Source organism: Ornithodoros turicata, chromosome 4 (genome assembly GCF_037126465.1).
Source record: "Ornithodoros turicata isolate Travis chromosome 4, ASM3712646v1, whole genome shotgun sequence".
NCBI lineage: Eukaryota > Metazoa > Arthropoda > Arachnida > Ixodida > Argasidae > Ornithodoros > Ornithodoros turicata.
In genome coordinates this window covers 27,126,518-27,154,237 of record NC_088204.1, presented here as the reverse complement: position 1 = coordinate 27,154,237, position 27,720 = coordinate 27,126,518, and the positions used below count along the sequence as shown (strand labels likewise).

The following is a 27,720-nucleotide window of genomic DNA, read 5'->3' as shown; positions in this document are numbered from 1 at the left end:
ACACCGCCCATTGTGAGATCAGATCTAAATTACTGTAATTACAGAAAGGTCAAGAACTCAAAACTGCATATTATGTAATTTGAAAGCAACTCGTTAGTACTTTCCAAAAGTAGCTTAGGAACTCATAAGTTCATTTTCATTACTAGTAACTTAGTCAGTACCTTAGTTATAGCTTTTGCACAGCAACTTAACTGGTAACGAGTTCGTTTTGTCGATTAACTTCCCCATATCTGCTGTTCCCTATGGCAGCCTGATGAAGAATGCCAATTATTTTGTCATATTGTAAATTTGGTTGTATCACGTTTTGCTGTAACAAGGTTGATAACAGTAATAATTCGTGGCCTTACATCGTGAGACAATTATGATCAGTGACGAGGATTGACTGTGTTTTTCTCAACTGATACGATTCACAAAGCTCTTGTCCTTGTCCATTGCTCGTCATCCAATGCCGTAGTCATCACCGTTCTCACGATCGGGACTGCGTGGTCCATCAGAATGCACCTCCACCACGGGTAATCCGTTGACACGTGTTTGGATGGCGATACGCAACTGTTTGCCAATACATGTTACCGTGGTACTTCACAACGCGGTTTTGCACCAGTACGAAACTCGTAGAATGCATGCAACTTCAGGTGGAGCCACGCGTCTTTTTTCGTCAAAGAGAGTCTTGGAACCACGGACGCCATCGTAGCAAGCACGCAGCAAAACAAGAATAAAGGCTTTAGGACGAGAGAACGATATGGAGACGGCACAACGTTCTCGACTTTGCCCTTCCGCCCTTTCGAAGTCGCGTGCCTTGCGACGAACGCATCTAATCCCCGGCAGTCATGCGCGGATAAACGCACTGTGTTCTCACTTTAGTGCGCACGGAGGCAAAGGCTCTTGAAAATTCCAGTGTAATTTGTTTTCAGTGAAATGATGCAATCTTGCTTTGTAATTTTCACGCGTTTAGCAGCCGCCAGGAGAATTCCGATCGCTATATGCGAGAAAGCGCTTTCGCGGCGATTGTTATCTCAATGTTTTGTTCACATGTAGTTCAATGGGAAAGCTGACGGGAACCAGCAATTCAATTGCAATATCGGAGATCGTAATAAACGGGCTTGACAGTAGTATTTCCCCTGGCGATGTGGCTTCCAGGATAGTACTACCTCTGCTTTTGCATGAAAATTATTCCACCTTGGAGCGTGTATCCCCATGTCAAAAAGATTTTGCACATTCTTTTACCATTTTCATTACAACTGCATCCAATGAAGTGACTTCGACCCATTCTACGCACAACAATAACCTGAAGATACTTTGATCCCCACAAGGTGGAACCACACTGTGCTAAAGAAATAGTAATAGCGAAATATAAATAAATGATCTTTCCATCAGGGAAGAGTCGATCGTTCACAGTTTTCAATCCCTCCATAATAGGAGCATGAAAGAAAGAATGTACACCTGGCTAGTGGCCTTTTTCATTGCTCTGTGGCGTGGACACTGAAAGTTGTCTTATACTTTCACGAAGGCAAAAATGTCTGCAGGGAACAGGACTGCACATGGCGATAGTCTTTCTCCTTTCTCTTTGCTGTACTGAATCTACCACTGAAATATGCTTGCACCAGGAGCACATCTTCAATGCAATCACAAAATGTGCACAGGGGTGGAACTGAGGTCTGAACTTTTGAAGCTGCAATTGGAGCAGGAAAAGTCTGACTTTGGAGCAGGTTTGGAGCAGTAAAGATGGTGTTTCGGAGCACATATGAAGCGAATTGTGGCAGCAACTGTGACATTCTGGGCCTTGTATCATGCCTCTTTTGTGCACTTTCTGATTATCTTGAAAATGGTAGTATCACATATCAAGAACATGTCAAAACTGTACACAAGTATGAGCTATTAATTAAACAGGATTATTCAATATAAATACGCAAAATATCGCAAAGCAAAAAATAACAAATTAATGAACAATAAGTATGACTTAATAAGACACAGGACCAGAACACTCTGAAATATCAATAGTCTTAAAGCCCGAGTCTAGAGGCACACAACTTTGTTTCTGTTTTTAGTCGCTGTGGAATGTTAGGCGTCCGAAAACAGTTTTCCCACAATTAGTGCAACCGTAGCAAAATTGGGACGCCTGCTATAGCCCCATGAACCTCCCTTCGAAACACCCTCCTGTGCGAAACACCCTCCTTCGCCTTCACAATTGACACGTGATGAGCGCCACCACGTGCGTCACTATGTGATGTGAGTGGTAGGGACGCTCCTCATTGGACCTGGGATCCCATGATCGATGTGACCAACACCGCGCAGGAGACCCCATGCATTCTCTGGCTGCGTGGTGTCCGAAACGGAGGATTTGAAGGCTGTCAACGACACGACCACAATTTTTTGGGACCACTGACACCACGGGAGGAACGAGTGGTGCAGCCCAAAATTAACTGTGTGTCGTACAACGATACTCCAATGCTTCCCGACAGTGTGCAGCCTCTCTGACCGTTTTCACCACACAGTTGGTTCAGTGGCTAACAGGTGGCGCCACAATACCGCCATCATCGCTTGCTTTCTGCTACTGTCAGTTCTGAGATTGCACAGAAGCCACTGATGTATTACTCTTGTGATTGCAACCTTATTTTGTTAGGCTGCCTATATGCTTTGTTTTTTAGAAACGTGATATGAATCATATAAAGAATAGAAGTCAACAAGAAACAGCTCGTAATGTTCGTAGCAGATGGTTTTTCTTACCAACGAATGAGGGGTCCCTCTACCACAAACGTCACACTAGAGTGGGTGATTCGAGAGAGTGGGTGGGCAATTTTGCAAATGAATTGCACCGCGGAAAAACAACTTTGGACAAAAATATTTTGTGGGAATGCTTTTCACGTACTGCTTTTACAAGATGACAGCAGCTTTTGGCCATGTTAGATACCACTTTAATGCTCCTTTAAGGCGCAGTTTTTCTTTACGCTTACGGTTTCGCTTCAAGCGTACAACCAACGTTTTCATTACCGTTAGCCTACCGTAAAATAAGCACAACAGACGTTCTTTTGGAAGCTCGCTGAGTGCATCTTCAACACATGACAGGAGCATGTCAGTGGTTACACAGCCAAGATTGTAAGATTCAATGTGTCCTATGCCGACACGTTTTGCATTACTGGACCATAGCATCTGGCACTGAAATTATGTGTAAACGAAACTAACACTAAATAATGCGAAAAAACATGCTCGGCAGGACAAGTTCATCTACAACATGAGTTTCGAAATGTGGCCCAAGTCAGTCTGAAAATATATACAGCAGCAACGACAACTGAATCAGGAAATGTTGCCGTATAAATTTGAGTACATATAGCAACATATCACCGTGTGTAGGGAAGGGAATTTGCAACAACTGATCGTGCAAGACCTACGTAGTTAAACTAGTTGTCTCCCACTCTTGCTTATTGTTCCATGCTATGTCGACAAGAGGCCAAGAAAAAGTGTTACACAGCCACAAGCACATAACAGCAACAGACAGCAATTAGCAAGCTAAATTGCTCGACTATTGCTACTTAGCTCGACTAACATTGGATTGTGCTGGATCAGGGTTGCAAGTGAGAGACTAACTGCCATATTCTGGCTCTGCCCTGAGGGATCCCTCAAGCTTCAAGGGACCCTCTCAGAGGCCTTGGAATGCATGCAGGAAGCACTACCAAGGCTATTGAAGCAGACTAGGGATCCCTCATGGCTGAACGAGAACATGGCGGTAAAGCTTAGTGGTGCGCTAGCTAAAATCCTGACTGTCTGGCGGTGGAAGATATTTTGCCGCAGTTTTCTCTCCCGGGCGTAAGCTCGCGCAATAAATGCAATATGGTGCAGCACAGCACAATTGGTGCAGTACTTCCACCTTTGTGTGCAGTTTCTAAATCATAAGGGAATGTGATGGCATACCTGTTGAGACCCTTCGAACAGAAGAGTTGTGACACACATTTTGTCAACCTGGAAGCCCTTGATGCGTGTGATGTAAAACTTCTTGAGGCTGTCCCATAAGGGTGCCAGCAGGCTGCTCGCTTCTGGCTTGAGGGCTTGTCCTGCAATTATGTGGGTCTTTTCCATACCAGCCTTTACCATGTGAGTAACTTTGGGAATCACTCACCAAAAATGAACTGTTCATTGTCCATTAGCCTTATTGAAGCAGGTCGTATTTGCTGCAAGTTCAAACTAGATGAGCAAACATCGTCACACAAGTTTCCATGCACATTCACTTAGGGCTAGCTCTCCACTTTGCCAAGCTTACACGAACAGCACTGTGGGAGCCTGCAGTGCGACGCACTATAGAGGAGGGCTCAGACCATCAATCTTTAAGCGTATCATGTCTTTATTTAGTGGTGTTGCCTATAATTAGGGCCAGAACCTTTGGGGGTTTAAACCAGTGTGCCCTCATATTTAACTCCAAATGTGCAATAAGCTACTTCAAACCCTGATATCTTCACCCCAGATGACATTTGCAAACATTCTGGATAATCCAACTCTTTGCTGTCAAAAAAAAAAAAGGGGGGGGGGGCGGAATGATGTTTGTGCAAAATATGTTTCATCTACGGTCCATAAGCATAAGAATCCAGGCTTGTTGGTTGTGGTTCATAATAAAACTGGTAGAAACCTTACAGTGCGGTCCTTAATTATAGTGACGAAAAGGAATGAACACAACAAACTGCACTGAACTCCACAGTATCCGTGCTGTGTGTGGTGTTCATCCCTTTTCGTCACTTCTAAGGACTGCACTGTAAGGTTTTTACCACTTTTGTTCTGAATATGTTTCACATCCCTTTCATTAACAGCTTATTGAGCTTATCATCAAAAGCCAATCCTCGTTACTCAACTGCCTCTCATTAAGGATGCCAGTATGCCTGCGTGCATAGGGTGTCTCCTAATGTGCCACAAAATTCAACTACATACCTAATACTAGTCTTACATTTATATTCAGAACACTGTTGCCATGACTTCCAAGCGCTTCAATAAGTTTTCAGTCGCAAGAAATTGAATTTTCTGAATTGAACTAAAGTCCACGTTTTTTTTTATTTCGGTGTTTTCTTTTGCCAGCATCCTTCTTACCGTATTTTCACGCGTATTAGCCGCGGCTTATGCGCGATTTTTTTTTTTCGCGGATGCTCTGCGGCTTATCCGCGGGTGCGGCTTATCTGATGGCTATTTTTCCCTGGTATTTTCCCCATACCCCGGATTAAACGAAAGGGCCGACAGTGCCTCATGTTTTTCGGAGCAGGACCGCCCTGCCAGTGCACGAACAATACCGAACAGGTGCGGGTCCACATTCTAGTGGACTGACCTTCCGAATACATTCCCCCACGCAGCTTTAACAAAAGGGGTGACAGTGATTAATGTCTCCTGGAACACCACTACCTCGTCAATCCACAAAAAACACGCAACAAGGGCACAATCCGATCTTCGTAGAACACTAGAACTGACCTCCGTTGCTATACGTCATGCCGACACCGGAATCTGAACTACAGGGTTTATGGCGTTCCCTACGGTCTCCTTTGTCGGCAGACCCACAGGAAGGGTTCAATACACCTGACATCGGGATGAAACGTGGTCAGCTAAGCGTCAGTTCTCATTTGACCAGAGCAGCAGCATTCGTGGACACAGGCACGGCAGTTAGAGGTGAGGCATGGCTCCAACGCGGAGGCACAGCTACGACAGCGGCTTCAAACTAAAAGTCGTCGACGTCGCGGACCAGTACGGGAATAGGGCAGCTGGCAGGGAGTACGGCGTCGACGAGCGTTGAGCGTCTCTATTGATTTTGTTTGTGCATCACTGGTTTAGCGCACAAAGCGTCGCGTCGTATTACCCGCAGCTTATCTGCAAGTGCGGCTTATCTGCAAAAACATTTTCAAAATGTATCTAAAAACGAGTCCTGCGGCTTATCTGCGGTGCGGCTAATACGCGTGAAAATACCGTAATTATTCTGATGACAATGGCATCAGAGTTACAAAGGTAACAAACCTGTCGTATGAAAACTGTCATATGAAACAAGAATGGGAACGAAAAACAGGATAAGTGTAGGTCACTGTTGCTGCATATCAAGATATCGATGAGATCAAGATTCACGGGACTGTGCTCTTGGATATACTTGCAACTGGAGCGATGGTTCAGATGTCAACTTTTCTCCTCACGTAAATCCATAACTGCCATGAACTTGTGGTGTACATGGCAGATGTGTCTTTGTTGTGTGTGGTTGGTACTTCCATAGACTTGCTAGGACAGGGGCCATATTTGAGGCTATTCTGTCCTTGCTTGTATTCTGTGGCTCACTCCTTTACTGTTGGAGGTGGGGTGTCAGGATAGGGCATCCCAGCACAACGTCACCACCATCTGGTGGTAGATACCTGCTGGAGTTATGCCCTTATGAGACAAATAGTCAATGATCGTGTGTGCCTGCACCTTCTCCATTTTAGCTCAACTGAGTGGATCTCCACCTGCTGTAAGAAGACTGCGTAGCACACATTTGTAGTGGCACGAATCTTCAGGAGTGCCAATGTCCCAGGATGTGTCCAATGTTTTGTGTCTGTGCTCATGCTCCCTCTGTGTCAGCTTATGCATCAAGTATAGGGGATATCCCCTATATTTGTGCCATGTCGCCAAGCAGATCAAGACACACATCGATACCATTGCTATCCCCCCAGAGAGCGTTATGATATAACCAGAGTGAACCTTTTTGAAGTGCCTCACTTTCACCAAGAACATCTCAAGAGAAAGCAAAGACACGGTACCTGTCTTGCAACTTCTCGCAGGAATGCCACTCCCGGCTCAAATGATCCGAACACAATGGAACCATACTTGCGACATTCTGGCAATGGACGCACTTTCAGTGTTACCTCTGTCACAACACCCAAGGTACCTGTAAAAAATGAAAGAAATAGTTTAGAAAACTACCTCCTGACTAATGCCAACAGCAGCATCCCTACACCACATATTGCTTGACATTTTGATTTCTCACCTAGGGTGTCCATTTTTATCTGTTACAATTTTTTTTAATAAGAAAGCTATGAAAGCTACACAGATGCCGTTTACGCAGTTCAACTATACGGCCAGGAGGACATCCTCTCGAAGGGAGTATGTAACCACAAGGTGACTTACAAGCCAGTAATAAACCAGCTTTAAAAAAAGGATTTTGAGCAAAAGCGAGATAGCAGAATGGGAGACAATCCTCCTTGAACGCTAGTCCATTTTTAAAAAATCCACAAAGATGCACGTGCATTAAAATATCCATTGCCGAACCTTGCTGTGCAAGTGAACCCAAACTGCAGCAATCAGAAGCGCAGGGAGTACAACGCTCATTCTCTGTCGGACGTCCATGGGCTTTGGAGCGATGGAGATGATTGGCCAGATCAACGGCTTTGCAGGCCAGACATGCCTCCGTCTGCAAAGGTCATGCACTCCAGAGATCTGCAGTTTTGGTTTTGCTTCATTAGCATGGCAAAATTAGGCTAAGGGTATTTCGTGACGCAATGTCTCGTATTTTTTACGGTTCACAGCGTAGTAGAATTTGCAAAGCACTGCCCTATCCTATTACAATCAGGGCGACTCCACTAAAACGTTGGCATGTTCTACTTTCTTGTACTATTTAGTGACCCTATGCTGTTTATACATGCTGTGTAGCAATGCCTCCCACATTTGGTGTATGCCATGACGAGGCGAATGCCAAGAGACCGCGTGAGTACGTGGGTCAGCGGCCCAGATACGGGCATTAAAGAGGCACTAAACTGATGGTCATACTTTGTCTAAAAACTGCACAGAGTGAAAGCAGGGGTTTCCCTCTGCCTAAATATGTGGAAGACTTTGTGTAGCTCAAGTGCTTTCACTATTTAAAAAGCGGATCAAAGAACAAAATCAGCTCAACTCTCTCCTTCGATTAATGTGTCAGCAAACGGGGCAGACATATTCCCCAAATGACGTTTTGTCATCAACCAATCCTGGACCCCCATAAGGTCAGCCGCGGGGAGAACCTGCTGAACTTGTTGTGACGTCGCTGTTGCATTGTTGTGATTTCGTGGCTGTGGACGGGTTTCACTTCAAAGAATAAGTGCGGCTTATAAAGTAATCTCATTTCTGTTCGTGAAGGCAGCCAGAAAAGATGTACAAATAATACGTTGTGGAAGGCTCCCTCGTGAATGTAGCTTAGGGGGTCTAAAAACAAACAAACAAAAAACACTTATTAGAAATTAAATGCAGCAACATAGGTGGTGGCCTGCACAAAACGTCAAAATGACGTCGCTCCTGTTGTTGTGAGAACTTGGAGGGTGGAGCATGTTCACGAAATAGTGCGCGACACGTTTTGTAATTACTGCACTACTATGTCGTTGTCGACCTCCATAATTTAAGAAAAGATGTTTCAGAGTTAAATGAACATGTTCCTACTGATAGGTCATTGCCCTTATATCAGTTTAGTGCCCCTTTAAGCTGTAAGATAACACGATCGATCCACGAGAAAAGATTCTGAAGTAGACGAGAGCGGAGATCCAGGACTGGACAGGATGCTGCCATCAGATATCTTGAACGTCACCCGCTGCAGACGTTTCCTGACCGCTTCTAGTATATATTTTCAGGCACCGTTTCTATCACTGAGTTTCCACTGTCCCAGGCCCTGGTTCTATCTTGGTTTTCAATAGTCATCTCCACAATCCAGCATTCCGCTTAAATATCACCTGGTTTCATCTCCATCAATCTCGTTTCACCCCTCACTGGTATTAGTAAACTGATTAGGGCCTTGTGTTTTTGGGGTTTATGTTCTTTTAGAAATCTGGCATCAAAAATCAGATTCTAGGTATTTCAGAAGCCATAAAACAGGGTAAAATCGCGTGATATCGGGTGGGAACGTCCATTTTCAGGTGGAAAATTAAAAGGAGCGCTTCTCTGATTTTAGTAGGGGTGTACGAATCCGAATATTTTAAGTCGAATCGAATATCGAATCGAATGAAGGAAAAAATTCCGAATACCGAATCGAATATCGAATATTCGTGCAAAATTTACAATATGCGACTTTCGCACTAAAAGTTTCCATTTTGTAGCCCATGGCTTTAGTGTAATTTTTCTGGCATTAACTGTCACAAGAGAGACGTGCAATTCTTATGTTTAAAGCCCCTACTCTTTAATTTTACGTGAGACGGCTTCCAGCTTTTTGGTGAGCCCACACTTACTGGAGTACTGGAGTGGTTACCTTCATTTCAAAATTTTATGTCAAGCAGTAGCATGTTATACGGATGGGGCTGTAACTATTTCAGACAACCACAGGCAATTTGTGAGACAAACGAATTGGCATCCTGCCTCAGCTTTGCCATGAATACCCTGTAGTTTCTTTGCACTCGCCCTAGGAAGTTGCACTACTGAAATTTTAGACGTAAGGGACATCTTTTGGACACCCTTCTTGTTCGTGGGCTCAAGTCATTATGCAAGAGTCCTAACTTTTTAAAGGCAACCTCACAGACATCAAATCAAAGTCCCTCTTCGGCACCATTAAACTGCATGTGGGAGGGACGCCACCCCTTCCACAGGCGATGTCTACAAAACTAACTTTGGATAACGTTACCTTAAACTAAACACTGTCCCGCCTGTGTTGGTCCTGCAGCAAGGGCAATTTCGTAAAGCAGCCTTCACCTCATGCACGGAAACATTTGTGGAAGCATCAGGTGAAGCCCACTTTCGGGTTGTGTCGTTTATATTCGTGGAATAGTCGAATATTCGAAAAATCGAATATTCGATTCGCGAATCGAATAGTTCGAGCGTTTGATATTCAATCCGAATTCGAGAACTCGAATATTCGCACACCCCTACATTTTAGATTAACACAAGATGTGGAACAGCTGTGTTGAGTGTCCAATGCTTAGCATTCTCCAGAGCCCATGTCGGTGGTTGAATTGGCACCTCGCAAAGTTGATTGAGTTTTTTCGGGTTTTAGCATAAGTGTTGATGATGAAACGAGTTTTACTGGGTTTTACCTGAAAACACAGGACCCTATTTATGATTGTTTCTGTGTCGCAGTTCTTGACCATGTCACACTAGTAGTACCTCGTGATGGTCGCTTTGACCAACCATCCTACACAATAACACCACAGTGTACTTGTGCATGTTTCACATGTTTTGCAAACACGTCCTGTGATGACATGCACGCACTATGTGCTACTTTTGCACAAATGACTGGCACACCTTTTAAGTACGTCTTTGGGTATACGTATTTCCACTGTCTGCAGTTCTGAGCACTATTACTGCAGCACAGCAATAGGACCAATAATGTGAGTAGTGGGCCAATTTGTAATAAAATATCTTGATTGATTGATTGATTATTTTGCAGCATTGCGCAGCCTAACACTCAAATATCACCTAGCCAGTCCTAAGACAATTCACTACAAATATTCATTTGTTTAGGCTAAGAGATACTTAGCTGAGCCAACTAAAATAAGAGATTTCAACATAAACTTGATTTACAAGGGGAAACTGAAACTTTCATCGTTGATTTACAAGCGTGTCATCAATACCAAGTCATTCTTAACCAATTTTTACATCATACTGAGAGCTTCTGCAAGGGGCGGTTGTTGTACCCCTTCAAAACTCAACCAAGCTCTAAGTGTCGGACAAACCCTTGCTCATCATTTGTGTACCATCTCTGTTCGTGGACCACAACTCACATAATTGAGCATAAAGTATTCTAGTGTCCAAAATTTACTGATTAACTAGAAAGCTAACTGTGGTAATTTTGCAATTATTAAGGCATGCACTGTTTTGTGATACCCTCTGCGAGCATCTCTACATAATTATATGTGTGTAAATAATATGGCCTCTGTCTTGTGGCCCGTTACCTTCTGAACCGAGGACAAGGTGATGGACGTCTGGTCCTCCAGATATTCGTGGACCCCGGCATCCCCGTTCCAAGACTCCCATTGGTGTCACCATGCGAACATGCACCAGAAGGTCTTCAATGTTGCCATAGACGTTTTTCTTCATACCAGAAGCTCGGGTGGCAACCCACCCACCAAGTGAGCTGAACTCGTACGAATCTGGTTCGTGTCCAACGCACAGTCCAAATGCTGCAAGCTGAACCAGCAATTACATTACTGTGCTCTCCTTTAAAGAAACTGTAAAGTGAAATGGAACCACTTAATTTTTATGTACCACCAGGTAGAACATGGATTTGTGATGATGCACGCAAGCTCACGTCTCAATTCTTCATATTTTTCATGCTGGCGAATTTCAAAGATTGATATTTCCCCGATCGCGGTGCCAACAGACGTCCGCCGTGTGAAAATGGTGGAGGCCATCCCGGATTGGTGGACAGACATCATGTGACATTGAAGTACTATGTAACACATTTGAGACAGATTACTAATTAGTATTAAACATTTTATAAAAGAAAAAAAAAGTTGTGGCCACTCCTGTTTAGTTTGATTCAAATCATGGTTTAAACGGACGGACGTCATGTGTCTGAAGCGATCTCCAATGATGTCTGTTACACCATCTGCTGGCCTCTCTCCGCACCATCTGCTCCAACTGCTCCTCAGCCCAGAGAGTGAGAGCAGTGAAAGTCACTTTTCTATCGCTGCTGCGTGCAGCACCTCACACCAAGCCAATTTTTACAATGCGTTCCATTGTAGTGTTCCGCGATGCACCAGCCGTGCATCTTCGACAATTTGACAACCACTGCCAGCCGTAGGTAATTCCGCTGGCTTTTGTAGGTAGTTGCTTGTGTTCTCAACAGATGGCGCTAGAGTCGCCTCTGGGTCAGAGCTGTTTATATAGAGAGTCTGGCCACTGGGAGGAGCCCAACTTGATGCACGGCATGCGACATCACATCTGAACGGCCTCCCCCACTAGGCTCTATTGTTGTGGCGTTGTCAGCCGGCCACTACCGCTATTTTGATGCTGAGTTTTGCTTACGATGCAAGGAGGGAAGACATGTGCATACTTTGCCATTCGAAAGCTCTTCATCCTTGAACTCATTCAGTTTTGCAATGAAGTCCCCCATGCCACAAGAGGCTGTGGGTCATAAGCCAGTGATCTCTGTAGATCACATTGAGGATGAGAAAGCACCTGTTGACCAGGTGGAAGACAGCATCAAAATGGCGTGCCCCAGATCGGTGATAAGTGGATTCTGGATGGATTACGCTTGGATAAAGGCTTTTTGGGTGGCACAACAATGACTCTGGCATCAAAATAGGCTCCAGCCACAAGGCTGCAAAAGATTAGAGAATGGCCAAACACTCTCCATAAATGGCTGTGCTCTGGGTTGTCGCGTATAGAGTCCGCAAATTTTGCTATGGGTGGCACCGTTTAAGCTCAATTGCTAAAAAGATACTTCATGGACAGCTTAACTTTTCTTGTGCATGTGGCATCTAAGTTACAAGCTTTCAGAAAAACATATTTTTTGTGGTGGTTTACCATTCACTTTACAGTTCCTTTAAGTGCAATATATGGAATAAATTATAGCAAAGATGAAGGCACACACAACAAACATAAATGTCTTCTTTGCTTGCCCTTTAGCTCTATTGCTATCAGCTCTACTGCAATAAAAATGTATTCAAAAGAATTCATTACGGGGGATGAAACACTTTGTGAAAGAGTTTTTCTGGTGTAGGGGCAGGCCATACGCGTACCAAGCTTTGGTGATACGATGTGGTTCTTCTAGGTTAGGTATGTCGGGGGGGCATACTTAAATGCATCTTACACCTACTGCAATAACACTCTTCACACAGACAAGTTCTGGCTAAAAACGCACGACTGTCTGACACACCCGTACGTACACAAGCGATGCTATGTGCAATTCAGTTAAATTGTACAGCTCAAGCAAGATGTGCAATACATGTCAAAGAGTTTACCCCCGTGCATGGGCCACAACTGATAAGCTGGACTGCTGGTGCCTTTGTGAAACAGGCGCATAATTTTCTAATCTGATGGGCACTGTTCTGCGCTGTGAATGAAAAGCACACTGCAATGACGTACGACCGCTTGCTCTAGTTTACAAAACCTGTCCATAATTTCATTGAAGACCTGCCAGCAGTATAGCAAAGCAATAAAATGAAACTCCAGTTAAGCATAATTAACATATATTTGGGTTCGCCACCCTCTTATGCTAGTGTTAAGCCTTGAATCAAGGAACTTAACTGACTGTCCAGCAGCACTGGAAGAACAAGACTGTTTCTTGTATCGAATTGAAGTGCTACTGACATGGAAATTAGACACACACGCCTACCTCTCTTTCCAGGTCCTGGCCAATTATACCAGCTTCCATATGTGCAGTCAAGTTCACCTTATCTACCCAAAGGATGCGATTCTGTAAAGGAGATGGATGTAACATAGGAATAGAATGCAAGCCAGCTGGTGTACATCCGGAGAAAATTGTGTCCCCAAGTCTGGGGGAGTAATGGATCATACTTAGTACCCTCTGTTTTAGGGTAGAACCCATTTTTACCCCTTCTTTGTATCATCATCACTTAGTGCAACCTGAAAAACAACGAAAATGAACTAGCAAAGTGCCAATTCAGCCACAACTACGGGCACTGGAGAATTCTAAGCGTTGGACGCTCAGCACAGCTGTTGCGCATTTCATGTGCATCTAAAATGGGAGAAGTGCTTTTCTTTTTATTTTCGACCCAAAAATCTGCTTTTCCACTCAATATTGGCCAATTTTACACTGTTGTACAGATCCTGAAATAAATCTTGATCTTTACCCCGACCCCCCATCTTAAAAAACAACAACAACAACAAAAAAAAACAAAAAAACTATGAAACCCGAAAACACAGGGCTCTAATGATACATTGCCAGCATGTGTGGACTACTACCTTTTCTAGATTTGTGTCCTTTTTAAAATCAGGATGCAAATTAGGTGTAAAATCAGGGTGTAAAAATGGGTTCAAATGGGCTTAATCAACACCACAACAAACAACGTGATGTAACAGTTAAAAGCCCGCCAATCGTGAATGTGCTCTCATACCCTCAGCTGTGCAGCATTAATACAAAGGCTGACCAGTGTGACATAGCTCATAATTATAGTGGTCTCGTGACATTAAGCTTCGAATTATTAAGGATTTCTATCATGCGATAATTCACCTCAACATCATGGTTCCCTGCTTTCTCAGCATGAGCACTGACTGACTTATCTTGTGCATGTTTTACTATGTGGTACTGTTATCTTAAATATAGAATTTTCAGTGGGTGCGCATAATCACCAGAAATTATGGTAATCCAAATCCACCAGGAAAGTTTAGTGAGCCATGATGAAATTAAAGGGCTAAAACCAGTCAAATAGACAAATATACACACAAATACCAACAACTTTATTGCTCGCACTGGAGATGCTTAAAACGGTGTGAGTATTAAAGTTGTTGTTAGGAAGCTATTTGTGTGTCTCTTCATCTGGTTTTAGGAATTTTAATTTCATGATGTCTTGCCAACAGGCCCAATTCGATGATCTTAGTGAGCCAGGCTGAACTGTTTAAAAATTTTCTCTAAAAGATTTATACCCTTCCAGTTTGCTCTGCAATAGTAACCTATAGTGACCAGATATGTCTTACATAGGATATATTCTGCAGGTACATCATGCTCTGACTGGAGACTAGGCATGCTATATACCTTGTGATGTGACATGCTTGTTGCACAATGAAAGCGTAATGAGCCTGTGAGATAAGACTTGTGAAGAGGCAAGTAGTGGGATGAGAATGTAGAAAATGTGCATGTCCCCTATCTGTGGAGCACCAGTTATAATTTATTAAGCAAGTGCAGCAAGTTACTTATTCAGACAGTGCGCTTTGATGGCTTTTCAAAAGAACAATTAACTTTTCAGTAAATTGTTGAAAATGATGAACAATGCAGAAGCACTCAAATTCAGAGGGTATTACTGTGAAACCTTTCACTGATGCGCTAAAAAATTGTGTAGTGCATGGCATGTAATTGGGCTTGAGATAATGTGCGTGTAATGTGCGTGAGATAAAAAGTGCCTGTCTTTTCCAGCTTGACTACTTGCTTGATGATGCTCTACCTAACAGTGGAGCATATCACAAGGTGCTACTAGACCCATCAACTTGTCAATGACAGTAAAAAATGAGACCCTAGAGAAAAAGTTGAAAAAGGAAATTTTCTTCTGATTCCTATTGGTTTTATTGACCTCACCAAAGAAATCCAAAACTCCTCCACCAAGAGAATGCGTACTTAAATGCATAGGAATGGCATGTCCAATCTTACCATTTGCGATGTATCAAGTGAGACAATTGAACGAGTCTCTTCACTGGGGCACTCCAATGCACCTGATACACTGGTTCCTCCTGAAATGAAAGAATCACATACAGTGCTGCAAATCTGGGCCACTCCAAAAAAAATCTGGGACGCAGGGCTAGGATTAGAGTACATACCGCCAAAAGGAATGATTACGACGTTGTGCATGTTTGCCAAGTCAACCAGGAAAACAACATCATCGTGACATCCTGCATCAAATTAACTGTTCAGGAATGGTATGCTGTGCATGTGTGCTGCAAATGACTCGGAACAAGCAAAACTTACGTGGCCACACGATAATGTCTGGAATACGTTGAAAGGTGCCCTCTCTTAGGGTGAAAATTTCTCTCATTGTGTGCCCTACATATGACAAAAAGATAACGTTTTGGTTAACATTACTCACTCGTGATAAATCATGAAAGCGCGAAAGGGAGAATATAAAAAGACAGTTTTCCTGGACATAACATGACGTCCCCCTCTTTGTGTGCAAGAAAGCATAGGCAGTTCAACAGTACTTCTTACACTCCTGGTCAGGGTTCGGAATCCTGAGCTGTTTTTGCAACCTGCCTATTACATTGAGCATTCGCGCCGCGCCGGAATGTCGACTTTGCAATGAAATGCGTCTCTTCTTGTCGTCTGCTATGGAATATGTCTTGGCTGGGCCCCAGTACATTTCCCCCAGTTAGTAGTGCACGAGAAGATACATACTTATGACGTACAGCAATTCTACTTATGCAGCCGTGAAAATCAATTATGTATTTCGCATCATCCGCTGGAGGATTCTGGGGAATGTCGCTTGTGCGAATACATGGAATGGTGCGTTTTGCTCTTCTTGCCTTTTATTCACCCACAGTGACTGTTGTGTTCTATATGCTCGCCGAATCTATAGTTTTCTGAAAAGGCTGTCTCCATTTCCTTTTTTACTTTCAAATATATATATATATATATATACACACACTCAAATGAAAAATAGCCAAAGCTATATATATACATCTTTCTGTGGATCAGAAGAACAAAAAGAGAGGTTCTGCAATATTTATTGTTGTAGGATTAGAAGACTCCTTCTGCTTTCATAGGATTTTTATGCTACTTGAGGGCTGCTCTCCGCTATGGCTTGCGTAGTTCACATGAGTCAGCAGCTAACGTCGTTGTAATGTGTCGTGGACGATAAGGTTCATTCATAAGGATATTTTTTGGGGAAGGAACGCTTTGAAACCAAAAGGCGGTTGGACACCGTTCTTTCCCTTTCACTCTTACCACTGAATATTTGTTGTCATCAAAGCCGAAATTTATAATCGGCTAATCGGTGTAATAATGAAATAATGCTGAAATCCCGGGATCTTGGGGGCCCCAAGCTCCGAAGCCCAGTCCTGGTTCGAACAGTCGTGAATAGGGCTGAATGGATTGATGCATAGTGTACCAACTACGGGAGCATTCTTTAGCATTTAAAAATTACGAAAGAACTTTGGAACCAGCTACACATGTTGAAAGCTGTTCAGGCTGTGTCCCACTTTTGAAAAGACTGAATGTATGTCAAGACTCAAGGTATGTAGCCTCATCGTCCAAACTATAATGTGCTTCCATAGTGGATGTTTACCCGTATCATTCTAAAAGGAACACTCTTTCAAAGGAGGTGCGCTCGCAAGACCGCGAAGATAACGCTGAAGTTATCTTTGGACATCCCAATAAGTGTCACAGAAAATGTAGCGCTATCCACAACATGACTACAGTAGAACCCACTTAATTCGATCTTCGCCTCCGGTTAATTTGCACTTTTCACTCTCCTCCCAAGCTTGTGATGCGCCCTTCGGCGTCGGCGCTATCACGCCGGTGCCGCCGTCACCGGAGAGCCGAACACCTCTGACTCTGCGCCGCACCGCCGCTGCCTGGGCGAGTCGACTGCGTGAGAGAGGGAGAGCTAAGAGGAGAGTGCGCCTCGCAAGAATGTGCGTGGAGTCTGGTCTGTTAGTTGCATTTTTTGTCCTTTTTGTGTTGGTACAAGTGGTGTGCTCTGTGCGCCCTCTTCAGGAAAAGTGAAACTGACTGCACCTGTGCGTGCTATGTAACCAATGTCAACACAGACAAGTATAAAACACTTTCCTTGCAGGAAAAGCTGGCTGCTATTAACAAAGTGGAGTCATGAGTGAAGAAGACTGTGGTCACGATTAAATACGGCAGCACAAAAAAGTACTTGAACGGCAATCATGAAATGTAAAGAGAAGACTCAAGTGCAGGCACGACTTTATAGCGAACAGGAAAAGGCTCCAGGAAGCTGCGCACCCACGTCTGGAAGAGGTACTTGTAGCCAAAACAAACTGCCCTGCACTAGTATGTGCCAAAACATGCTTTGTATGAGGCCTATTGATACTGCAAGTCAGAATTCTTCATTGGAACACAGGTCCTGATTCAAACTTCCTGATAATTTAAACAAAAATCTGTGGTCCCCTCAAGTTTGGATTAACAAGGTTCTACTGTATATGGAACCTCATATTATTGGGTATGACATCTCAATGACCGAGGTTAATATGGGGTTAGCAGACTGTTACACTGGAGGTCTTATGGTACATTCTCCTCCCATCATTATACACATACGAAACAAACAAGCATGAATGAAGTATTCCATTGAACACCTTTTTCAATTAAAACTGTTTTAGTGACCTGCCATACCAGTATTTTTGTACATTTCGTCAGTATCTCATGTTACGAATGTCAATTTTCATTCTGATCCCTTGTAATTGTATGTGAGAGCACAGGTTCCATGGTTCCCACTGAAGGACCTTTTGAGATTCAGACGTTTTTTTTGTCTGTGATGTAGAACACAGTTTAGGACCAGGGCTTCAATATTTTGCATAAATATTTATAACTTACACATATCACATGAGATAAGTGAGCGCTGCACAATATCAGATCACAGGTGCGACTCAACTACTAAATTTTAAAGATCATAGTACAGAAAGAAAAAAATTATTAATAGAATAGAGGTTGCTGCTAATTACCTACGGCAAAAAGTGCACACTCCTGTGGTTTCTAGCTACAGTTCTGACTCCGGAAAAACATAGAAAGGATGCATAAAATCAAAGGTTCTCAAAGACTATAAAAAATTTCAGGTTTTCCAGACCTTGAAAATGGAATTTTTAAATTCTGGGGTATTTAAGGGCTTCAAGGACCAATGGCAACCATTGGTTCATTTTGGTGTTCAATTGGGTTCTGTTACTATAATCTTCTGCCACCAAGATCTCTCTATTGCCTTATTCTACAAAAGGTGAACATACCATGAGCTCTGAAAAGCCTGTCTTGTCCATCTAAGGAGTGCATAATGCCAGAGATTCTGAGGTCAGCCATAAACGCATCGTTCAAGAGAGGCTTTGGAAGATCTGCATCAGTTGGTGGTGGCTGCCAGGAAACATTAGACAAATTTTAAGAAACTGTAACACTCCACAAGAATGTATGGCAGGTATGCTGGATGTAGTTTGCTCAACAACAACAGCAACAACAACAACAAAAAGTCCTAATGAAGATGTTCCATCTCCTTATTACTGTGCATAGTACAGCTTCCAAGTAATTTTATGCAGAGATGAACAGAGACCGCTAAAATTCCCACAAAATCACTTGATAATGATGAAATCTGTCTGAAACATGGTGATGAAATGCGTATCGGCACACTGGAACTCAGGCAAAATGTGACAACTCGAAAAATAAAATAAAAAAGCCCATAGCACTTTGGCCTTCGTTCCATTAACTACGTATTAGGGCTATATGTGCTGGTGATGTTCTACTGTGCTAACAGTGAGTGAGACTGTAAGCTGTGGATGTGCAACAGTGATAACTGGGTCTATAACAGTGCGTTGTACATGTGTATTCATACTGAGCTTCAAAGTAACAAAGGCTTCCATTCAGACAGAATGTTCAGATAAGGCAGGTTCACAAGACAATGTGTCCTGGCAGACGTTATCTATATTTTACAACACAAAAGTTACACTAATGACACTTACTGCTCTTTTTCATTGTTTTTACTGGTATGTATGGTTATTTAGCGTTACACATTCCAGATATCTTTTGTATCTAGGCACTTGCATGTCTGCGAATGTAGTCGGCTAGATTCCCACATTTGCCTATGTTCCTAAACCAAAAACATGCTGACATTTTCAGTTTTTCCATCAGATGATAACACTATGTTTCGGAAGGGCCTACTGACTGCAATGTCAAATCACTTACATTGGAGACTTTGGCACAACAGTTATGCAAATTTTAATGCAGACTCAAGAGAAATGGCCTATCTATGATTGTGCTGTGTCAATGTGCCGCTGTTTGCTCAAATTGCACTAATGCTCACTGCTATATTGTATCAGTAGAGGCTGAAGTTTTAGCGTTTAACCTCATTCTTCCCCGAATTTGCACCACGAATTGAAGGTTTCCTCTTTGGGGTGAAACCCAATTTTTACCTGGCAAAATTTGCCTCACTGAGATGTCTGTGGGAATGCACACTAACTTGTTTGGCAGCAAATTCAGTTACATCACTGTTTGTACCAAACCAGTAGAGTCAGTTTGAGTAACTGAACCAGATTTCTCCCAGAATTTAGCATACAGGAGGTTTTTCCACCCGAATTCGCACGTATCCAGAGCACATGTTTATTTGCCCAATTTTTACCACCCAAATATTCGGGAAGAAAACATGTCCCAAAAACTTCAGGCTCCATGTATAGGTAGTAATTTTTGTGAGGACCTCATTTTTGCAAATTTCCCGAATACGGTTTTTGCACACAAATTCATGTCTCGCAAAGTGAGTGACAACCCACTGTGGTACAGGACCATTGTACTCCAAAATATTCCTCAAAATTAACCACCTATATAATACATACTTCATAACCAAAATTTTTGCCATTATGAAATTTTGTTATAATTTTTAAATGCCACTGCTTTCATAGTGCTAGCAACACTACGAAAATTACCACCTTCCATTACCAATTTAAGCCTTCGTAGATTTGAAGCCTTGCCTCAGTGGAAGTGGGATGCACCCTGCCTACGTAGTTAAGGTGCATATTGCAAATGCCTGATGAGCTTGAATGTTGATGAAGGTTCAAACTTCATATGATACAATCAGGAATGTTTTTCTCCTTACTTTCTGTGGCCTGCTATAAAACCTAGGTATCTGTAATGGGCAGCTCTCCATAGTGGGTGCCTTAGGTGTCCATGGCAGCTTCCGTCTCTTGTTAATAGCCTCAAATATCTGGAAAGTAAGCTTCACTACCAGACTTCTGTGGTTGATGCCACGCCATAATGTACACAAAGTGATTAAACGCTATAACGATGACTTTAATCCTCGATGTTGATCCTCAACACATAAAGCCCAATGCCGTCTTAGGTTTTGTAGTTTAGCGGGACTTGGCGCCGGTGCTTAAGGTCTAAGGCACCTCTTTGTACTTGACCTTGTCGGGATTCGCAGCAGGTTGTATCAAGGCCGCCACAGAGTTATCTCGAGCAACAGAGGTTATCAGTATGGCAGCGTCATATTAGATTAGCCGCTCGCAATCGGAGTCGGACCACACACGTGCCAGAGTGAGGGCGCTGGAGTGGCGCGATTGACGCGTTAAAAAGATTGGAGAAGAAAGCACGGGGACATTCCCGGGAGGAGCTGGGTCACGGGACGGAGCCGAGCCAGCCTGCTATTTGCATCGAATGGTGAAATAAACCTTGCTTTGTTCCTTACGATGTTAACTGTACTTCCTCCGGAGGGTGAACGGGCCGGGGACGACCCCGAGAGTGGGACTACCATCCTTTGAGGGACAGAAGGTAGAGAAGTTCCCACAAAATGGCGCCGAGCCTGTTCACCCGGAGGATGTACGTTTGTTTTGGAAATGTTGTGGCATGGCGCCCGAGGATAAGTCGATGCACTTTATGTTCTTTTCGGTTCCGCTCTTCGTGACCAGCTCTCTGCTGCCCGGGTTAGTCGTAGGCCGCTACGCAGCTGCGACTCACGGAGGAAGACTAAGGTCCTTGCAGTTCCGCGGTCCTGCTCCCGAAAGACGCCTGGGCTAGTCGCAGTAGCACCTGTAGGGCTTGTGCGACAGTCCGATGATCTATAACTATCGATGGCGTCTCATCCACAACTCCGCACAGGTTAGCGTCCACAGTGCACGCATTACCGCTACCTAACAAAGCTTCAGCTGCGCTGGCAGCACGCTCGGAGAAGCCGTTCGCGGGCATCGGCTGCAGCCGAGTTACACATCATTCCATGACTCCCAGCACGGTTGATGAACGAATTTCTCCCGCTGGATTACGAAAGCCGTTCCAGAAAGGAGCTGCATTAGTGTACTCAGCTTTGCGACGAGAGCCACGTAGAATTCGTTCGGGCTTCACTTCGGCCATCCAGTAGGGTTGTTTGCTCTGCGACTGAAGCGCGGAAGGTTACGTCGGCTATCCGTCAGTGACACTCACGCATTCGCCCAATTTTTGAGCCTTTCACTTCACTGGCCGGGAAGGGTGGCGTAGGAGGTTTGTGCTATACAAGGCGACCTCTTAGATGAGCTCGAATACCGCCCCCGCCTACACCGGGTCAGGCGTCAGAACCGCGTTGTACGTGTTCGACGGAGAGTGATCTTGCTTGAGTGCCGACGCACAGTCGGATTAAGCGAGTGATATCATGCTCCCCACATCGTGCGTCCTTACAGGTCGCGTGGGTAGCAGCCTTTGCATCGGTCACTAGAATCTAGTGCTCTCGACCTAATATGGCATCCGCATATTCGGGGTGATTTTCGTTTCAACGAAATTTACTAGTTTCTTGACGGAGGGCTTGACAGACCCCCTTAGCCAGGAGATGCCCCCTGACCACTTTTCTCTTTTTACGGTAATTTCTTTTTGGCTTCGTAGCAGGCATGTCCAATCCTCGCCACTGAAGAGCCACACAAAGGCAGTCGCAGCCCCCCAGCAACTGACGCTGGGACTCCTCAGCTATGGACAGCACCCCTGGTTCCAGATGCTCCCGGGGATCTCATTGTTCGGTGGCAACTTGTACAGTTGTCCACCACGGCCCCCCAGTCTCCTGGGCATCACGCTCCAGATGGGTCTCCCAGCCGCGGCCCCTGCATCTACGCCTACACTTTTCCGAGGCTTGACACTGGAGGATCGAAACCCGGCGGATCCCCTCGTCCCGTATACTGATGATGAGCGCCGCGTCTTGTGTCCAGCGTGCGGGGTGCCTGAAATCCATTGATCGGCACACCTACGAGGTGCTCTCCATCGTATGCGAACAGAGGCTGCAAGAACCGTCAGGATGAGAGAAGGAAATGTGGAAGCAGTGCTCGCAGTAATCCAGTGCCACAGACCAGACAACTCCAGTGCGTCGGGCCTGCACCAGCAGCGGACGACATCCTGATTGACATCCCTGAAGACCACCTCTGAAGCGGACTTTGATGTGTGTCGAACGGCTTATTGTGTGTCGGCCTGTGCCCGTAGTGTTCTTGGACCTTGCACTCTTTTCTGCTTAGATTTTTTTTTTTTTTACTTTGGGGTCAGACTGTGTGCCCAGATAGCGCATTCTGTTTTGAGGTGGGGGGTATGTCGGGATTCACAGCAGGGTTATCGAGCAGGGTTATGTCGGGTCACTTCGAGCAACAGAGGTTACCAGTATGGCCGCGTCATATTAGATTAGCCGCTCGCAAGCAGAGGGGGACCACACACGTGCCAGAGTGAGGGCGCGGGAGTGGTGCGATTGACGCGTTAAAAAAACTGGAGAAGAAACCGCTGTGACATTCCCGGGAGGAGCTGGGTCACAGGACGGAGCCGAGCCAGCCTGTGGTTTGCATAGAATGGTAAAATAAACCTTGCTTTGTTCCTTATGATGTTGTCTGTACTCCCTCCAGGTTGGTGAACGGTCTGGGACGACCCTGAGAGTGGGACTACCGTCCTGGGACCGAAGGTAGAGAAGTTCCCAAAACCTCTTTGCATGCATGTTCTCTTGTAGCTCTTGTTGCTGCTGCATGTATCACTGGCAAGTAAGCCCAGTAGCCTACACTCAAAGGGGTACCAATTTGTTGGTGTCTGTGGGTCTCATACCCCTGTCAGACGGGCGCGCTTACAGCCTTAACGGTTACGGCCATATTGCATACTGTCATTTACTTCTTGCCAGACAGTCAGCAATGTGGCTTTTGCGACAAAACTGAGACAGTTTATGGGAGCAGCATGCAACTTACGGTGACGGATGCAGTTTACGGCATTCCATCGAAGCTGCTCAAGCCTAGTCACCAAGCGTTGTAAGGAGGATTTCGCACATTTAATTCAATTCTAAATAAAAATTTTTGATGTGACATAATGTTCTGTCATCTTTTTTTTTAGTTCTTCTGATGCATTTTTGCACTTTGCTTTGCCTTTTATCTCATCTGTTCAGGTGTTCAGTTCATAGTGACACACTTGAACGATGAAAGATGGGAGTCACTGAAAAGGTTAGCCAGCTGTAGGGCTCGCACCCACATCTTCTGGATTACCAGTCCAGGGCTCTACCAACTGAGCTAAGCTAACACACCTCCCCAGTGACTTCCAAGCAGAGTTCGAGGTAACTCGTTACAAGTAACTCGTTACTGCAACAAAGTTCCTTTTTTTGGTAACTTGTAACTTAACTCGGTACTTTTGACCCATGGTAACTTTCAGAGGAACTCGTTCCTTTTTCAGGTAACTTTGCCAAAGTAACTTAAGTTAAGTTCCAAGTTACTTTTAACTCGCTTTTCACTCACGTCCACATATTTTCTTGCTTTCTCTCCAGTTCCTTCATGGCATTTTTTGCCATAAAACGTTATATTCAATCAATGACAGTATTTTATTGAGGAAGTAAGAACCGCTGCCATTGAAATTAAGCTGAACCATTGTGCGCCCACAGGGAGTAAGATGCAAGACATTCGAATAGACCTTTACCAGAGAAACGTCACCATGACTTTGGTAGACAGACTGAAACCGAAACAAATCGGAAGGAGAGGGCTGGGTTCCAGTAACGGGCACTTGTTCGCTGCCTCCCATTGAAAGAAAAGCAGGACCGAGGGTCGCGTCCCTTTAAAGGACCATATCGTAATCCCCTCAAGACCGTACGTGGCTTTCGGGCGCGACCTTGTTCACCTCTAGGTTCGAGCGTATAGTTCAATTCTACCAAATTTGTGGCACTGTCGAACACTATGACATCATTTGTTTACAAACCGGGAGAGGTCTATTGTTGGAAAACGATATAAGCGTGTTGCACTCCTATGCAGGCAACTCAGGGTCTAACTCAACTGCTCACGCGCGCTGCACCTTCGTAATGCTATTTTGTGTCCGAAGTAACTTGGAAATAACTCGTTCTTTTTTTTAAGTAACTCAGTAACTGCGAGTTACATTTCAGGCTGAAGAACTTCGTTATTAACTTAGTTACATTTTGCAAACGGTAACTTAACTTGTAACGAGTTCTTTTTGATGAGTAACTTCTCAATCTATGCTTCCAAGGGTGCATCATCTGAAGAGATGAACTAACCACTCTCACTCACTCACCCCCTTTAACTCTTACATTTTTCTCACTCAAACACAATTCATACCACAGGACCGACGCAAGCTGCACCAGTTGAACATGAGACATGTGAACATGTTGAACACTGCACTTGAGGCTTTGTATGTATTTGTCCTTTCTATGCGTTCCAGCCTCAAAACGTCAATTTCTCATGTTTTCACCCTTGAACCACTGCACACAGCATCGCACCATGTTGTCTGCATCCAAGAAGTCGGATGCCACTCAAAAAAACATCTAAAGCTCTTCAAAGAAAATGTACTTTGCTGTTGTATTTTCAAACTTTTCAAAACACCAGCCAAGCGTTGTTTTTGTGTACTCTCAGTGGAAAAAATAACGTGACTTCGCTGCATTACATTCAACGTTCGCAGATGTGTTCACCGGTGTGGACATCATCAGCAAAATGCTTTCATGAATACCGTCTGGCAGCTTCCCAGAGCTTGAGGCCATATCTAGCTTACGGCCATTTCTTAATGCTGTAACGTTAAAGGCCGTATATGTGCCCATCTGACAGAGGTATCACGGGCTACTGGGAGGAGGTACCGTATTTTCTTGAACCTAGGTGACCTTTTTCCCCAAAACTGTTGCGTTCCAAAGTCAGGGGTCGTCTTACATTCCACTATCCGCACCACAACCAGGTCAAAGGAGAGGCGGGAGCGGACAACGGGATCGGACCAATAGCGCGGCGTGCCCTATACCATGTGTTGTGGCTCTCAGCTCCAGTCAGCACGAAAGAAACAAAGCAATGCAAATAGAGAAAATGGGAACTGACTGTCATGGCATCTTTACTGCCTGGAGTGAAAAGATCTGTAGGATGTTTCCTGTGCACCTTCAACCGGGTCATTTTCGTGATGCAGCTGCCATACAATTCAGTGAATGATATTTTTGTTTTCGATTTTGTTACATCATTTGCTTTCCAACTCAGGATTTTCCTGGCACTGGGCTATGCAAATGATTATAAGCTATCATGGTCTGGCTCAGCTGCCAAAATAGTCACATCAGCATATATTCAGAACTTCCAACAATGAAGTCAACACTGCCATGTGATTGAGAAAAATGTGGAAACAAGGGATACAAATGTCAAACAAATCTGTAAAGCCTACTTCCTCTGTACCACTACTGTCAGCTTTCCCAAACTCAATGTAGTATGCACAGAGTATTCTGTTCAAAAATTTCCATCTGATGTCCCGTATGTAGCATGCACATTTGGCATTCAGTTCATGCCACGCATGGAGACATGCTGAACTTTATCGATGCACCATGCAGTAGATCATTGTCACCATTCATGTCTGTAAAGCCACCACCCAATGTTGCTTAGGAAACTTTGGCATCGTTGAGCAAACCATCTCCAGCCAAACAAACTTCCATGTGAATTCAAGACCAGAAGGCTGGCGAGTATTTCTTTTCAAAACAACACAAAGAGGAAGTGCCTCCAGGTTTGTATCATGACACCTGCAATGGTAAACCTGCTTGCAGTTGAATTTCATGAATGCCATATGACAAGTGTACACGTTTTCTTTAATAGTGTTACGAAATATGAATGTACGTGTCCTTGCTCATATGTTACAGCATCTCACACACTGTGCACACTCTCTTCACAAAGTGCAAAATGCAAACATATGCATTTGTGATCACATTCTTTGCGGAACACAATTAGAAAAAATACAAATGGGTGTATGTACTGTTAAGACCAACATGGGTCATCAAGCATAAACGGGCGTAACCAGGGAAGGGTAACAGACATATGTAGTTTTGTTACCGTTTCAGTTTTCGTTACAGAAATAGTTCCGTGTCCATTCCTGATACCAGCCTTTCAGTTTAGTTTCCCTTACTCACTCCGGTTATGAGACGACTCTCAAGGAGCCCCTGAGTTCCGTCAGTGACCCCTTTCTCCTAAATGGTGTCCTGATGTCACGCATACACACTGCATGAGTAATTTCGTTTCAGTAATATCTGCACATGTCACAGGATTTAAAAAATTCTGCAGAAATACATGTCTTTTCCTGTAGAAATTATCTTGCCAAAGTTCCAAGTTGACCAACTCTAAATGGGTGCAACCACACTTCTTTCCAACTTCACATTACAGGCAGAAGTCACCAGTAGCAAACAATACCGCAATGCCAATGTGGGATTAAAAAATCGTAATCTTGTATCATAATCATGCGAAGCTGTGACGTCTGTTGTGTAACATTTTGCATGTATGTATTTGCATCACGAGTTACGCAGATCTAAACAAAAAAGGGACAGATGCCCTTGGTGAACTTCAGATTCTACTTCTCAAGGTCTTGCATGGTATTCAAGGCATGTAGGGAACGGAGCACTCAGGAGAAGGAGAAAAAGATCATGAGAGATCGTGCTGTCACATAACAGTAATAGTTAATACCCCAATTCAGTGCCAGCCAATCATTTTTGTTTCAAGTAGTGAAGGAACGTGGTATGTTGTTCTGTTTCTATTACCAGCTCCAATTTCAGTTCTACGGTACGCCGTTTCTTTTTCTGTCACCATAATCCGTCACCATTCCCTGAGTATAACGTGACTCACCAGGCATATTCAGAAGCTGTCTGGACAGTTTCATTTCCAGTCCCTTACTGGTCACTAAGAACACTTAGAGGGTGAATTTACCAAAGATTACACATCTTGATCCCGTCGTAAAAATAGAAAATAACGTTTCTAGCGCTTCAAACTTTGCAGACGGATAGTCATTCGTCTTAAGTTTCAACCATTTTTTTTTTTTTTTTCAAATGCTATCACTTTGTAGAAAAAAAGTTAGAAGCAAAGCAAATTCTCACTCCATGCATTTCCTATCGCCTAACCGCCTGCAAACCGCCATTTTTTTCTCTGTCTGCTTCTCGTTCACATCACCACGTATAGGTGGCACTGCTTTGAAACCCTGCATCTGGTCCATCTGGTTGTTCCATAGGTTCTGGTTTTGCTTTGTTTCCAGGCAGCGCCACCTATACGTGGTGA

At 44.0% G+C, this 27,720-nt stretch overlaps 1 protein-coding gene across 2 annotated transcripts in view; it reads right to left on the bottom strand.

Annotated features, from left to right (window-relative positions):
* LOC135391373 (alkyldihydroxyacetonephosphate synthase, peroxisomal-like) overlaps nt 1–27,720 on the bottom strand; it is a 97,135-nt gene that overhangs the window by 18,430 nt on the left and 50,985 nt on the right. For both annotated transcript variants that reach the window (XM_064621627.1, XM_064621628.1), the window contains 9 exons: nt 18,505–18,625; nt 15,518–15,592; nt 15,370–15,441; nt 15,203–15,282; nt 13,214–13,294; nt 10,827–11,061; nt 6,744–6,871; nt 4,112–4,163; nt 3,907–4,046 (listed from right to left, as the gene is read on the bottom strand). In XM_064621627.1, the coding sequence (XP_064477697.1) occupies nt 3,907–4,046; nt 4,112–4,163; nt 6,744–6,871; nt 10,827–11,061; nt 13,214–13,294; nt 15,203–15,282; nt 15,370–15,441; nt 15,518–15,592; nt 18,505–18,625 (984 nt within the window). The remainder of the gene's footprint in view (nt 1–3,906; nt 4,047–4,111; nt 4,164–6,743; nt 6,872–10,826; nt 11,062–13,213; nt 13,295–15,202; nt 15,283–15,369; nt 15,442–15,517; nt 15,593–18,504; nt 18,626–27,720) is intronic.